The sequence below is a fragment of the Borostomias antarcticus genome (genome assembly GCF_949987555.1).
Source record: "Borostomias antarcticus genome assembly, chromosome: 10".
NCBI lineage: Eukaryota > Metazoa > Chordata > Actinopteri > Stomiiformes > Stomiidae > Borostomias > Borostomias antarcticus.
The window spans coordinates 2511798-2523834 of record NC_140243.1 but is presented as its reverse complement, the minus strand read 5'-3'; the positions used below and the strand labels follow the sequence as shown (position 1 = coordinate 2523834).

The 12037-nt window shown below is 52.5% G+C and overlaps 2 protein-coding genes across 3 annotated transcripts in view; both read left to right on the top strand.

Moving 5' to 3' along the window:
• The window catches only part of LOC311314545 (tensin-3-like), a 49384-nt gene that overhangs the window by 16865 nt on the left and 20482 nt on the right, over positions 1–12037 (top strand). For both annotated transcript variants that reach the window (XM_084444951.1, XM_084444952.1), the window contains one exon: positions 1619–1723. In XM_084444951.1, coding sequence (XP_084301077.1) covers positions 1619–1723 — 105 coding nt within the window. The remainder of the gene's footprint in view (positions 1–1618; positions 1724–12037) is intronic.
• Positions 3334–12037, top strand: part of LOC311313631 (tensin-3-like) — a gene marked incomplete at its 3' end in the record, with an annotated part of 12751 nt that continues 4047 nt past the window's right edge. The window contains exons 1-3 of the mRNA XM_084443805.1: positions 3334–3520; positions 5052–5990; positions 11450–11586. Coding sequence (XP_084299931.1) covers positions 5285–5990; positions 11450–11586 — 843 coding nt within the window. The 5' untranslated portion in view covers positions 3334–3520; positions 5052–5284. The remainder of the gene's footprint in view (positions 3521–5051; positions 5991–11449; positions 11587–12037) is intronic.

The window sequence follows — 12037 nt, the reverse complement described above, 5'->3', positions numbered from 1 at the left end:
TCTTTTGCACACTGTACGCCGCCTACACACACACACACACACACACACACACACACACACACACACGCACACAGCTGGACCACCGCTGGTTGTGCTGCTGTGCTGACTAATATCCCCCTCAGCCCTAGTGTCATCTCTCAAGTCTAGCAGAGTAGACACACATGACTCAGTCACAAACGGGACCCACGCAGTCAGACCACTGCTCCCGAACAGTCTCTGTACTTCTCTGCTCTGGCCATAGGGGGGCGCTAGACAGCATAGTGTGGAGGAGTGGCTCAGTACACCAGGGTGGTGCTGGGGGTCTGAGAGACACACTGTACACACCTCCGTAACACACACTCCTCTCCACTCAACAGGAAACAATGAAGGATCTTATCACACACACATATCACACAGGAATGCAGACGTCTGATAGAGAATACAGGAAAGCAAAGATATCAAGATTAAACTTGCCAGCAAACGCACACGTACTCATGGACACACAAAAAGACACACAAATTAAACAAACTAAAGATTAAAAGCTTACCAGAGGGGGGCGGTTACAATATAGACCAGAATGATAGCCATGTATTGATACAATAACGATACAGTAAGCAATTGTGCATATTGCTGAATACATTTATTCATTCTTTCTGCAACCTCGAAGTGACCGGTGGCCCCGTCACGCCGTGGCCCCCGTGGTCGATCGACCCGGTCACGGCTCTTCTCTGTCCTGGCCCCGCAGTAGTGGAACGAACTGCCCACTGACGTCAGGACAGCAGAGTCGCTGCCCATCTTTTGCAGCAGGCTCAGAACTCACCTCTACCCTGACCCCTTCCTCTTACAGTAGCACTGATTGTATTTGTATTTTATTGTTTTTGCACTTAACCTGAGCGCTGCTTATGCTACTTTAGTGCTGGTTATGTTCTTAAAGTCGCACTGAAATGAAAAAAGCATTCTGTCCCATTTTGGTTTTACATAATTAGTCATAGTGTTCACCTATTCAACGATGTATGCCAAAAAATTTACAAAATTCTACTTTTGTTGTAAACTTATATCAAAGTATATAATTTCTTACTTCCTGGAAAACGGTAGGTCAAGTGCAATGACGACAACAGGTACCTTAGATTTTAGGCCAATAATCTCACAACATCCACCCGTCAATCAACGCTATCCTTCTATCGAATCTGTCTAAAGTTCTTAAAACCCGTCCACTTGTCAACGTTCCAATCAAATTCCTCTAAACATATGTCCCTCCCTCATAGCTTGTTTGCATCGGAAATACGTCAAACTACAGAAGTTAGATGATCTCAAACGTCCGTTTCAGTGCGACTTTAAATGCTTATTTAGAAAGGAGATGCACTTTTGATTTCTGGCTACTAGTAGTTCCTAGAAGTAGTACCTTCATTGAATGCACTCATTGTAAGTCGCTTTGAATAAGAGCGTCTGATAAATGACTAATGTAATGTATTTGTCTTTTAAAATGGATAACCGTCTCCTGAAAGCAAAATGACCTACTGTAGGAATCAGCTGATTTTTTCCTTGACAATGCAGGGCTGTTGTATAACCAACACATGACTGAGGCTGACTCCATCTCTGCCTCTGTTTACATGTGTTTATCGGACGTTGTCATCGGAAGGGAGCCATCTGTGGCAGAACGAACGCTCTGTGCTGGTGGACTACGATACCCTAGACCCTCTGGTCCGACGGGACTCCTACCACGACGTCTCCCCACGGGGACCAGGTAATCCGGGCCGAGCGGTCCCTCGTCCCCTCTCTAGTCTCTGTGTGTCCAGAGTACACCTCCTGCCGGCCCCACTGTTAGAACAGGCTTTCACGGGTCAACGTTAGGTCAGCGGGAACAGGGAAAGACCTGCAGGAGGAAACATCCGCGTCCTGCTGACCGGAAGCCCGACGCTCCTGCGGTAGGTTCGCTTCATGACCTCCTCGTAACCACTCTACGACCATCCTGCGGACGTCTCACGAGTGGCACACCTGCAACCTCTCAGTCACGGCTGGGATCAGGCTCCCGTCGTCCAATGCAGATCAGAATGTGGATGGATTATGAGTAGATCTGGTATGGCAGGGGTCGTACGTTCCACAGAACAGGCATGGAGAGAACCTCCCCTGGCAGAGAGAACTTGCCAGAAACATCAACACAACAATGCTCTGTTCTGAGGAAAGTATTTAAAGTATTCTCTTTTTCAAGAGCTTTCTGTCAGTTAAAATGATTGAAAACTCTCTCTCTCACACACACAATCACACAAAGACACACATACAGTACACACACAGACAGCTGAAACAATTGCTCTAGCTGGTGATTGAGGTTCCAGCCCCAGCTGTTTTATACCAGGGCTAAATGTGCACAGGGCAGCCATATAATTTAGACAGGCCACGCACTGGGAGAGAAATGTGGCAACGCACTATGCTAACAACCATGTGAGAGCACACACACACACACACACACACACACACACACACATATACACACACATACACACACACTAACATAATGAAGGTGCCAGCCATTGAGAGCAACCACTCAGAAGAATGTTGTTTTCAGCCACAGATGGTTCTGTTTTAACCCCTGTGCCCCCCCCCCCCCCCCCCGCCTCCTTTACCCCCCCCCCCCCCTCCACCCCGACTCCCCCCCCCGCCTCCTTTACCCCCCCCCTCCACCCCCCCTCCCTGGCTCTGGATCTTCTCTCAGGTTCTCTCCCTCCTTCCCCTCTTCTCACTGTTATTCTCCCCCTATCTGTCTCATTGTTTCTCTCTCTCTCTTTGGCTGTGTGTTCACTGCAGGGTCAGGTTGCAGTTTGCCATCCGTCCGCCCCCCCCCCCCCCTCTCTACTCTCTTGGGAACACGCCCCCATGTTTACATTCCCCGTGCCATATTTGGGCAGCTCAAGGTCCTGTGGCAGTGTGTGTGTGTTTGTGCGTATGCGTGCATTTATGAAGTAAAAACTACTTCACCTGGTGTGTGTGTGTGTGTGTGTGTGTGTGTGTGTGTGCGCGTGTGTGTGTGCGTGTGTGCGCGTGTGTGTGTGTGTGTGTGTGTGTGTGTGTGGATGCTGGCCGTGGAATGATCCTATTTTTCTCTCTCCTCCCCCCTCTCGGCAAGGAAAAATACATGAAGAGACTCAACGGCATTACCTGTGTGGAGAGGTACGGAGCGAGGGAGCGGGAGGAGAGAGAGAAAGAGAGAGGGAGAGGGAGAGAGAGAGAGAGAGAGAGGGAAAAGGAGAGAGAGGGGGGGGGCAGGCAGGAAGGGAGCAAAACAGAATCCTTCCAAACTAAATGGAGGCGGGGATTATAGCACTGGGAAACTGCACTAGAGAGAGAGAGAAATAGACAGAGAGAAAGAGAGAGAGAGTTCGAGTGACAGGAAGGAAGAGGAAGGGAGAGAGAGAGAGAGAGCGTGCAGAGGGACATGCAGGGGGGCTGTTAGCACCTCTGGGGGGAGAGAATGTTCTTTGCTTGTCTTCCTCCAGCTGTCTGAGAGAGAGCAGGACAACAAGAGAGGAGCTCCACACCCGACCTGGTCTGAACTGCTGTCTTCATCTCTCTCTTCATCTCTCTCTCTCTCTCTCTATCTCGCGTTCTTTCTCTCCCAGTCCTCGATAGTCTCTCCTTCGTCCTTTGTCATCTGGTTTCTCTTTTCTCTCCCTCCTTGAGGGACGTCTGATGTCAGGAGTGCTTTTTCAAACTGGTTCCAGGTTTCTTAGCGTGGGTGTTGTACAGCTATGTTTGTGTCGGTGTGCATTGTGGGAATGTTGCTGAAAGATGTAAGCGCTACTGGTGGCTGTGATGTCACTAGTGTATTGGTGATGCTGGTAAAGATTTGTGTGACATAAGAGTTGGTGAAAGTAACTACATAACGACATCTTTGATTGTTAGGTAATATGAGAAAAGTGTGTGGGGGGGGGGGCATGTGGTGTGTGTGTGTGTGTCAGAGGGAGGGGTTGGCGTGTGGAGGTGAGGGGTCTGTTGGACCAGCTGGGAGGCTTTACTATGCATGTCTGGTATTTGAGTTTCATTACCTCTCTGGACTTGGGAGGCTGCGTTTATAGAGTTCCCAGTCGTTGGTATGTATCACTGTAGTAGATCTTTGTGTGTTGATACTGATTTATGAATGGGTTTTACTAATGAGAGGTCTCTAAGCTAAATATTGCTTGCTATTAGACATGTCTGTTAAGAGTATGTTGTTCCAAGGTAACATCTGTTCACCTCCTTGTCGACTTTGAGTTCAATGGGTAGCTGTCACTAAGACACAAACACGCAGCTTGAACCAACAGCCCCTTCCGCTTGTGTGTGGTGGTTTACTCTGACATTAGGCTAAGCTTTTGAGGTCACTGTTTGTGTGTGTGTGTGTGTGTGTGTGTGTTTGAGCTTTGCCTGTCTGACCCTCACAATACATCATTTGATCACTCACTTTCTCTCCTCTTTTTTCATCTTCCATTTTTAAACAGTGATATGTGTCTGTGTGTGTGTTCGTACGTTGTGATATGTCTGCAGTATATATGTGTTTGTACAGTATGTCGGTTTCAGTGGCTGTATTGTGATTTTTAGGCTGTGTTTGTGTGGCCTGCATGGGTACAGTAGCAATTCTGCTGGTATTATTGTGTGAACATGTTGAACCAGCGTTATCCTGTTCGTGCCCAGGTAGAGCTGTCCCCTGACTGACACGCTCTTTCCGTGACACACACACACACACACACACACACACACACACACACATACACACACAGCCCACGGCCCACACAAAGGAACTCTGTGTTATCTAGATGGAGTGTGTCTGGGGCGAGGTCAGACGTCTGTCAGGTGTGTGTGTGTGTGTGTGTGTGTGTGTGTGTGTGTGTGTGACGAGGGTTGAATAATGTTACTGTATATGTTTGTATGTGTGTTTGCTTTGTTTCTCCTTGTCTTCTCCATAGAAGTAGAATAATACAATAGAATCATTATGGTCTCATCATCCTCCTCCTCCCCCTCCTCCTCCCCCTCCTCCTCCTCCCCCTCCTCCTCCCCCTCCTCCTCCTCCCCCTCCTCCTCCCCCACCTCCCCCTCCTCCTCAGCTCATACCCAGGGCCCCGTCGACGGCAGCCTCTACGCCAGGGTGAGGAAGACGAGTGCTGAGGAAGGTGCCAGCTCCGCCTACAGCGACCCGTTCCTGTCAGCCAGCAGCGACTCCGGCTTCTCCGTCGCCTCCCAGTGGACGGGCGCTGTGATTACGGCGAGCCCCGTTAGAGGGCCTGTTCTGGGGGAGCGCACCCAGCCCTGGAGGCCGGCTCCGCCTCCTCTGGAGGGCATGACTGAACTCACCTCCAATGGAGGGGAGAGAGGGGAGATGGTGGGGGATGAGGCCGGGGCTGTGAACGGGGAGGCCTCCTCCAGCGAGAGGGAGACAGACATCCTGGACGACGATGAGGTTAGCCCCGCCCAGGAGAGACGCGCCTCAGCTGGCGCTGGCTCTCTCTCATTTGACGGCCTGCCCGGAGCCCAGGGATTGGTCCAGAGCGGGTACTCCACGCACACCTGGGTGCAGCAACAGCAGATAGTCGACGCCCACCCTCACACCTACCCGTCCCCGGAGGGGCGCGAGAGGGCGCAGGGGGCGCGGGGCAGCCCCGTGAGGACGACGCCCCCGCCCGGTCCGGAGACGCCCCCTAGAGGAAGCAGCAGCCGGGCGGCCGTGCAGAGGGGGGCGGGGGAGGAGTCACCTGACCAGACGGACGGCGGCGCGCGCAACGACACGCTCGCCGCGCGCGCCACACACCCCGGGAAGACCGCACACACTCCTCCGCCTCTCTCCGAGGAGCAGTGCAGAGAGGAGGAGCTGGCCTCGCTGGCGACGGACATCGACGACTCCATCGAGCAGCTCAACCAGCTGATCCTGGACCTGGACCCCACCTTCGTACCCGTCCCCACCCGCTCCAACCTCCACGGCCGCTCCTCCTCCCGCTACACCAACGGCGTCGGCCACGGGGGTCACGGGGGTCACGGCCACCAATCAGGTAAGACCGGGAGGGGCCTCCTTCAGAAAATGTCACGCTGGCAGAGTGTAGCACCACCAGTGTAACCAAGTTTCAAAGTGTCCATGTGGGGTTCCGGGTAGCGATAGCGGGCAGCTGGTTAAACCTCCTCCTCAAAACGAAGCGCTAACAGTCGGACGTCCCCGTCGGCGCAACCGTTTGCGCGTCCGCCTCACGAGCGGGAGAGCGCGGGTTCGAATCCCGCCCCAAGCCCTTGACACGGGTTACACCGGGTGCGCTCGAGCGTCGGAAAGTACCTTTTCCCCGAGACCTGTTCGGTACACCTCCAAAACGGAGTTCCCCTAGAACTCCCGACAGCTCCACGGAACACCGGAGAGGCGCACAGCGAGGCCTCTGTCTGGCAGCGCCGGGGCCCAGGTGCCTGATGGGAAGGGACATCAAAGCTGGTGCCAGCCTGCAGATGTTCCGAGCTGCAGGTAGAGAGACTTCAGAAGCCGGGCTCGGGCGCGCTGCGGTGTGGCTGACTGACTGACCGCTCCTCGGCCAACACAGAGACCCTTTATACATCCCCCTCTACGGTGGTGCCACATGTCAAACTCCCTGTTAATCTGCGCGTGTGTGTGTGTGTGTGTGTGTGTGTGTGTGTGTGTGTGTAACGCGGTGTTTGCTGAGAGGGTGGGTATGTAAGCGGTGTATAAAAAGCGGCCGCGCACGGCTAGCGACTCACACGGGGGGCCGAGCGAGGCCGAGCTCGAGCATGAACTCGCTGCTCTCTCTCAGCGAGACCCTCCTCCATGGCGTCGGTCGTCCTCATTCGCCGCGGGGGCGCCGTGGATTTACGACGTCCGATATCCATCCTGGAACCCCCCCCTCACCCGGGAGAGAAAAGAGACGCATACCTGCCGCGGCCTCTCTGCCCCGCCGCGCGTCCCCCGCGTCTGCGTCTGATTGGATGAGGCACCTGAGGGACGTCTTCCGCCTCCGCCTCCGACACCCCCGCGCTTATGAAGCAGCTGTTCCCCTCTTCCTTTGCCCCCCCCCCCCTCCCTTCTCCCTCTCTGTCAGAGCGCCTGCCACAGATCACAGGGTGATTACAGCGGTCGTTCGCCCCGGCATGTCTTCAATCATGCTGCCGAGGGTCACTGCGGCGCTGACACCGGCCAGGGCTCTTGTGGGGGGGCTGTGGCCCTGTGGGGGGGGGGGGGGGGGCTGTGGCCCTGTGCCCAACCGGCTCACTTTACGCTGAGCCTATGGCTCATGACGACCCTGTGTTTTTACGGGTTGCCAGGTCACAGAGAGGTCTTCCCTGTACTGTAAATCTCCCGCCAACCTTGGAATTTGAGTGCAGGAAGTGGTGTGTGTGTGTGTGTGTGTGTGTGTGTGTGTGTGTGTGTGTGTGTGCGTGTGTGTGTGCGTGTGTGCGTGTGTGCGTGTGTGCGTGTTTGCATCCATAGAACTACTATTCATGTGTTCATGAACTCACTCATGACGAGTGACGTCAGTGATATTTCGCCACTTGGTCGTTCTGACAGTGTGTGTGTACCTTGAAGGAGGATTGTGTAAGCTAACTGGAATGCCTCTGAAGTGCGCGACAAACACACACCATGCCTCCCAGATACGTTTTCATTCTTGGCGTTTTGTTTTTTTTCTTCGCGTGTGGAGATGTTTTCTCCAGTGAAGCACGATCCTCCTCGTTACAGGGATCAGGTGATTCTGACGGACGTCGTGAAAACTAAACCTCTCTGGCGTGAGGAAGAACACCTGTTCAGATTCAGCTACAAACGCTACATTATTACCCAATGTTAATTAAACATTTGGTATGTTTGGGTGTTTGAGAACAACAACAACAAAAAAAGCCCTATCCCTAACCCCGTGGCCATCCCCTCTCTCCTGCCAGTCCCTAGTCTACCCAGTCCCTAGTCTACCCAGTCCCTAGTCTACCCAGTCCCTAGTCTACCTAGTCCCTAGTCTACCCAGTCCCTAGTCTACCCAGGGTCTAGTCTACCCAGGGTCTAGTCTACCCAGTCCCTAGTCCACCCAGTCCCTAGTCCACCCAGTCCCTAGTCCACCCAGTCCCTAGTCTACCCAGGGTCTAGTCTACCCAGGGTCTAGTCTACCCAGTCCCTAGTCTACCCAGTCCCTAGTCTACCTAGTCCCTAGTCCCTAGTCTACCCAGTCCCTAGTCTACCCAGTCCCTAGTCTACCCAGTCCCTAGTCCCTAGTCTACCCAGTCCCTAGTCTACCCAGTCCCTAGTCCACCCATTCCCTAGTGTACCTAGTCCCTAGTCTACCCAGTCCCTAGTCTACCCAGTCCCTAGTCTACCCAGTCCCTAGTCCACCCAGTCCCTAGTCTACCCAGTCCCTAGTCCACCCAGTCCCTAGTCTACCCAGTCCCTAGTCTACCCAGTCCCTAGTCTACCCAGTCCCTAGTCTACCCAGTCCCTAGTCCACCCAGTCCCTAGTCTACCCAGTCCCTAGTCTACCCAGTCCCTAGTCTACCCAGTCCCTAGTCCACCCAGTCCCTAGTCTACCTAGTCCCTAGTCTACCCAGTCCCTAGTCTACCCAGGGTCTAGTCTACCCAGTCCCTAGTCCCTAGTCTACCCAGGGTCTAGTCTACCCAGTCCCTAGTCTACCCAGTCCCTAGTCTACCCAGGGTCTAGTCCACCTAGTCCCTAGTCTACCCAGTCCCTAGTCCCTAGTCTACCCAGTCCCTAGTCTACCTAGTCCCTAGTCCACCCAGTCCCTAGTCCACCCAGTCCCTAGTCTACCCAGTCCCTAGTCTACCCAGTCCCTAGTCTACCTAGTCCCTAGTCCCTAGTCTACCCAGTCCCTAGTCTACCTAGTCCCTAGTCCACCCAGTCCCTAGTCTACCCAGTCCCTAGTCTACCCAGTCCCTAGTCTACCTAGTCCCTAGTCCCTAGTCTACCCAGTCCCTAGTCTACCCAGTCCCTAGTCTACCCAGGGTCTAGTCTACCCAGTCCCTAGTCTACCTAGTCCCTAGTATACCCAGTCCCTAGTCTACCCAGTCCCTAGTCTACCCAGTCCCTAGTCTACCCAGTCCCTAGTCCCTAGTCTACCCAGTCCCTAGTCCCTAGTCCCTAGTCTACCCAGTCCCTAGTCCCTAGTCCACCCAGTCCCTAGTCTACCCAGTCCCTAGTCCACCCAGTCCCTAGTCTACCCAGTCCCTAGTCTACCCAGTCCCTAGTCCACCCAGTCCCTAGTCCACCCAGTCCCTAGTCCACCTAGTCCCTAGTCTACCCAGGGTCTAGTCTACCCAGGGTCTAGTCTACCCAGTCCCTAGTCTACCCAGTCCCTAGTCCACCCAGTCCCTAGTCTACCTAGTCCCTAGTCTACCCAGGGTCTAGTCTACCTAGTCCCTAGTCTACCCAGTCCCTAGTCTACCCAGGGTCTAGTCTACCCAGTCCCTAGTCCACCCAGTCCCTAGTCTACCCAGTCCCTAGTCTACCCAGGGTCTAGTCCTACCAGTCCCTAGTCTACCCAGTCCCTAGTCTACCTAGTCCCTAGTCTACCCAGGGTCTAGTCTACCCAGTCCCTAGTCTACCCAGTCCCTAGTCTACCCAGTCCCTAGTCCCTAGTCTACCCAGTCCCTAGTCTACCCAGTCCCTAGTCCCTAGTCTACCCAGTCCCTAGTCTACCCAGTCCCTAGTCTATCCAGTCCCTAGTCTACCTAGTCCCTAGTCTACCTAGTCCCTAGTCTACCCAGTCCCTAGTCCCTAGTCCCTAGTCTACCCAGTCCCTAAACCTCAAATCATCTATACAGTATGTATACAGTAGTAGTACAGTATACAGTAACATTATATTCACATGTGTATGATCTAGCACTGTGACTGCTGATTGTTCTTATAGACAGCTTCATATTGTTCTTACAGGAGTCAGTTCACTTAGTCTAGACAAATGTAATTATTGAAAGTCGCTTAAAAGCATCTGCTAAATTACTAAAATGTAAATAACAAAACATTTAAATGTACACTAGCATCTTTATTGCATGGAAAAATGACTTCCCTTGAGTTCCCTTGTGTTTCTATTGTATGTGTTAATACAGGGTTGGGTAAACCAAGCCTATGTTCCATACAGTACAGTAGCTGCTTTATATCTAACGAACACAGTTCTTATCTTTATACTGTATATTTATTTTTCATGTGATTGAAGTCGTATCATGATAAAAAGGTGTCTCTGAGAGTGGCACAGATTCTTAGGTTGGGCTTTGGTCATTGAATCGATACCTTCATTTGGTATCAATTAATTCCCTCTCTCTTTTATGCACGGACATACACTCTCTCACTCTCCAAACAAACACACTAACACACGCACACACACACACACACACACAAACTGACATATAACTAGAAATAGTTTGACTGTCCTGACAACAACCCATATTTGGATTGTTTACTCTTTTTACTCTCGTTATTCTCTCTCTCTCTCTCTCTCTCTCTCTCTCTCTCTCTCTCTCTCTCTCTCTCTCCCTCCCTCTCTCTCTCTCTCTCTCTCTCTCTCCCTCCCTCTCTCTCTCTCTCTCTCTCTCCCTCCCTCTCGCCCTCTCTCGCTCTCCCTCCCTCTCTCTCTCTCTCTCTCTCTCTCCCTCCCTCTCTCTCTCTCTCTCTCTCTCTCTCCCTCCCTCTCTCTCTCTCTCCCTCTCTCTCTCTCTTTCTCTTTCTCTCTCTCCCTCTCTCTCTCTCTCTCTCTCTCTCTCTCTCTCTCTCTCTCACACACACACTTGTTACGCCTCACTTGCTCCGCCCCTTCTTCAGTAGTGCTTCAAAAGCCCGCTGTCACGGTGAAATGGATCTGGCTGCCATGCTGAAATGAATCACAGTGAGTTACTGTGAGGCCCTCGGTGGTGTGTGTGTGTGTGTGTGTGTGTGTGTGTGTGTGTGTGTGTGTAGGGAGAGGTGTGTGGAGTTTCCACCTGTGAAGTGGGTCTGCTCCAGAGTACAGCATTCCCAACGCACCTGCAAGGGATGAGGAATGGATGATTGTTCTTACTCACCCCCCGACACGGACATCTGGTCGGAAAACAGCCCGCCAGTCGGACTGATCTGGGATCTGATCTGCTCAAATACACTGATGCAGTAGGAGGATCCGTCTGGAGGTTTTTGCTGACCGATAGTAAACATCTATCTGTCATCCGAGGGTCTGTTTGTTATGGTCAAAGTATATGACTATGTGGGAAATGACCACTACATCTGGCGAAGTCACTTTCACATATTGATCACATACTGCAATAACCGAACGGCCATCATATCCACTGATCTGGAGATTTAGGTTCTGACTCTGACTCTGGGACTTTGGGTTCTGACTCTGATTCTGTCAGCAGAGGGCCTGAAGCTGTATCTCCGAAATGACAATGAATCAACACCCCTCATCTTAGCTCTCTGGTATGTGTGGAATGTAAATTAACCCCCCACCCCCCTTCTCTCTCTCTCTCTCTCTCTCTCTCTCTCTCTCTTTCTCTCAGTCTCCTCTCCTGCAGGATGGCAGCAGAGACAGGCCAGTGATGTCAGAGACTTCCCGGGTCTCTCTAGCCAAGGATGGGGCGGAGCGCTGACCTTCAGCGACTCCTCTGTCTGCAGCCCCAGCCCTGCGCCCTCCCAGGTGCACACAGCGCCCCCTACGTGTGACACACTAGTAATACACCTCACTCTCCTCCCTAGTAATACACCACTCTCCTCCCTAGTAATACACCACACTCTCCTCACTAGTAATACACCACACTCTCCTCACTAGTAATACACCACACTCTCCTCCCTAGTAATACACCACACTCTCCTCCCTAGTAATACACCACACTCTCCTCCCTAGTAATACACCACTCTCTCCTCACTAGTAATACGCCACTCTCTCCTCCCTAGTAATACACCACACTCTCCTCCCTAGTAATACACCACTCTCTCCTCACTAGTAATACGCCACTCTCTCCTCCCTAGTAATACACCACACTCTCCTCCCTAGTAATACACCACACTCTCCTCCCTAGTAATACACCACACTCTCCTCCCTAGTAATACACCACACTCTCCTCCCTAGTAATACACCACACTCTCCT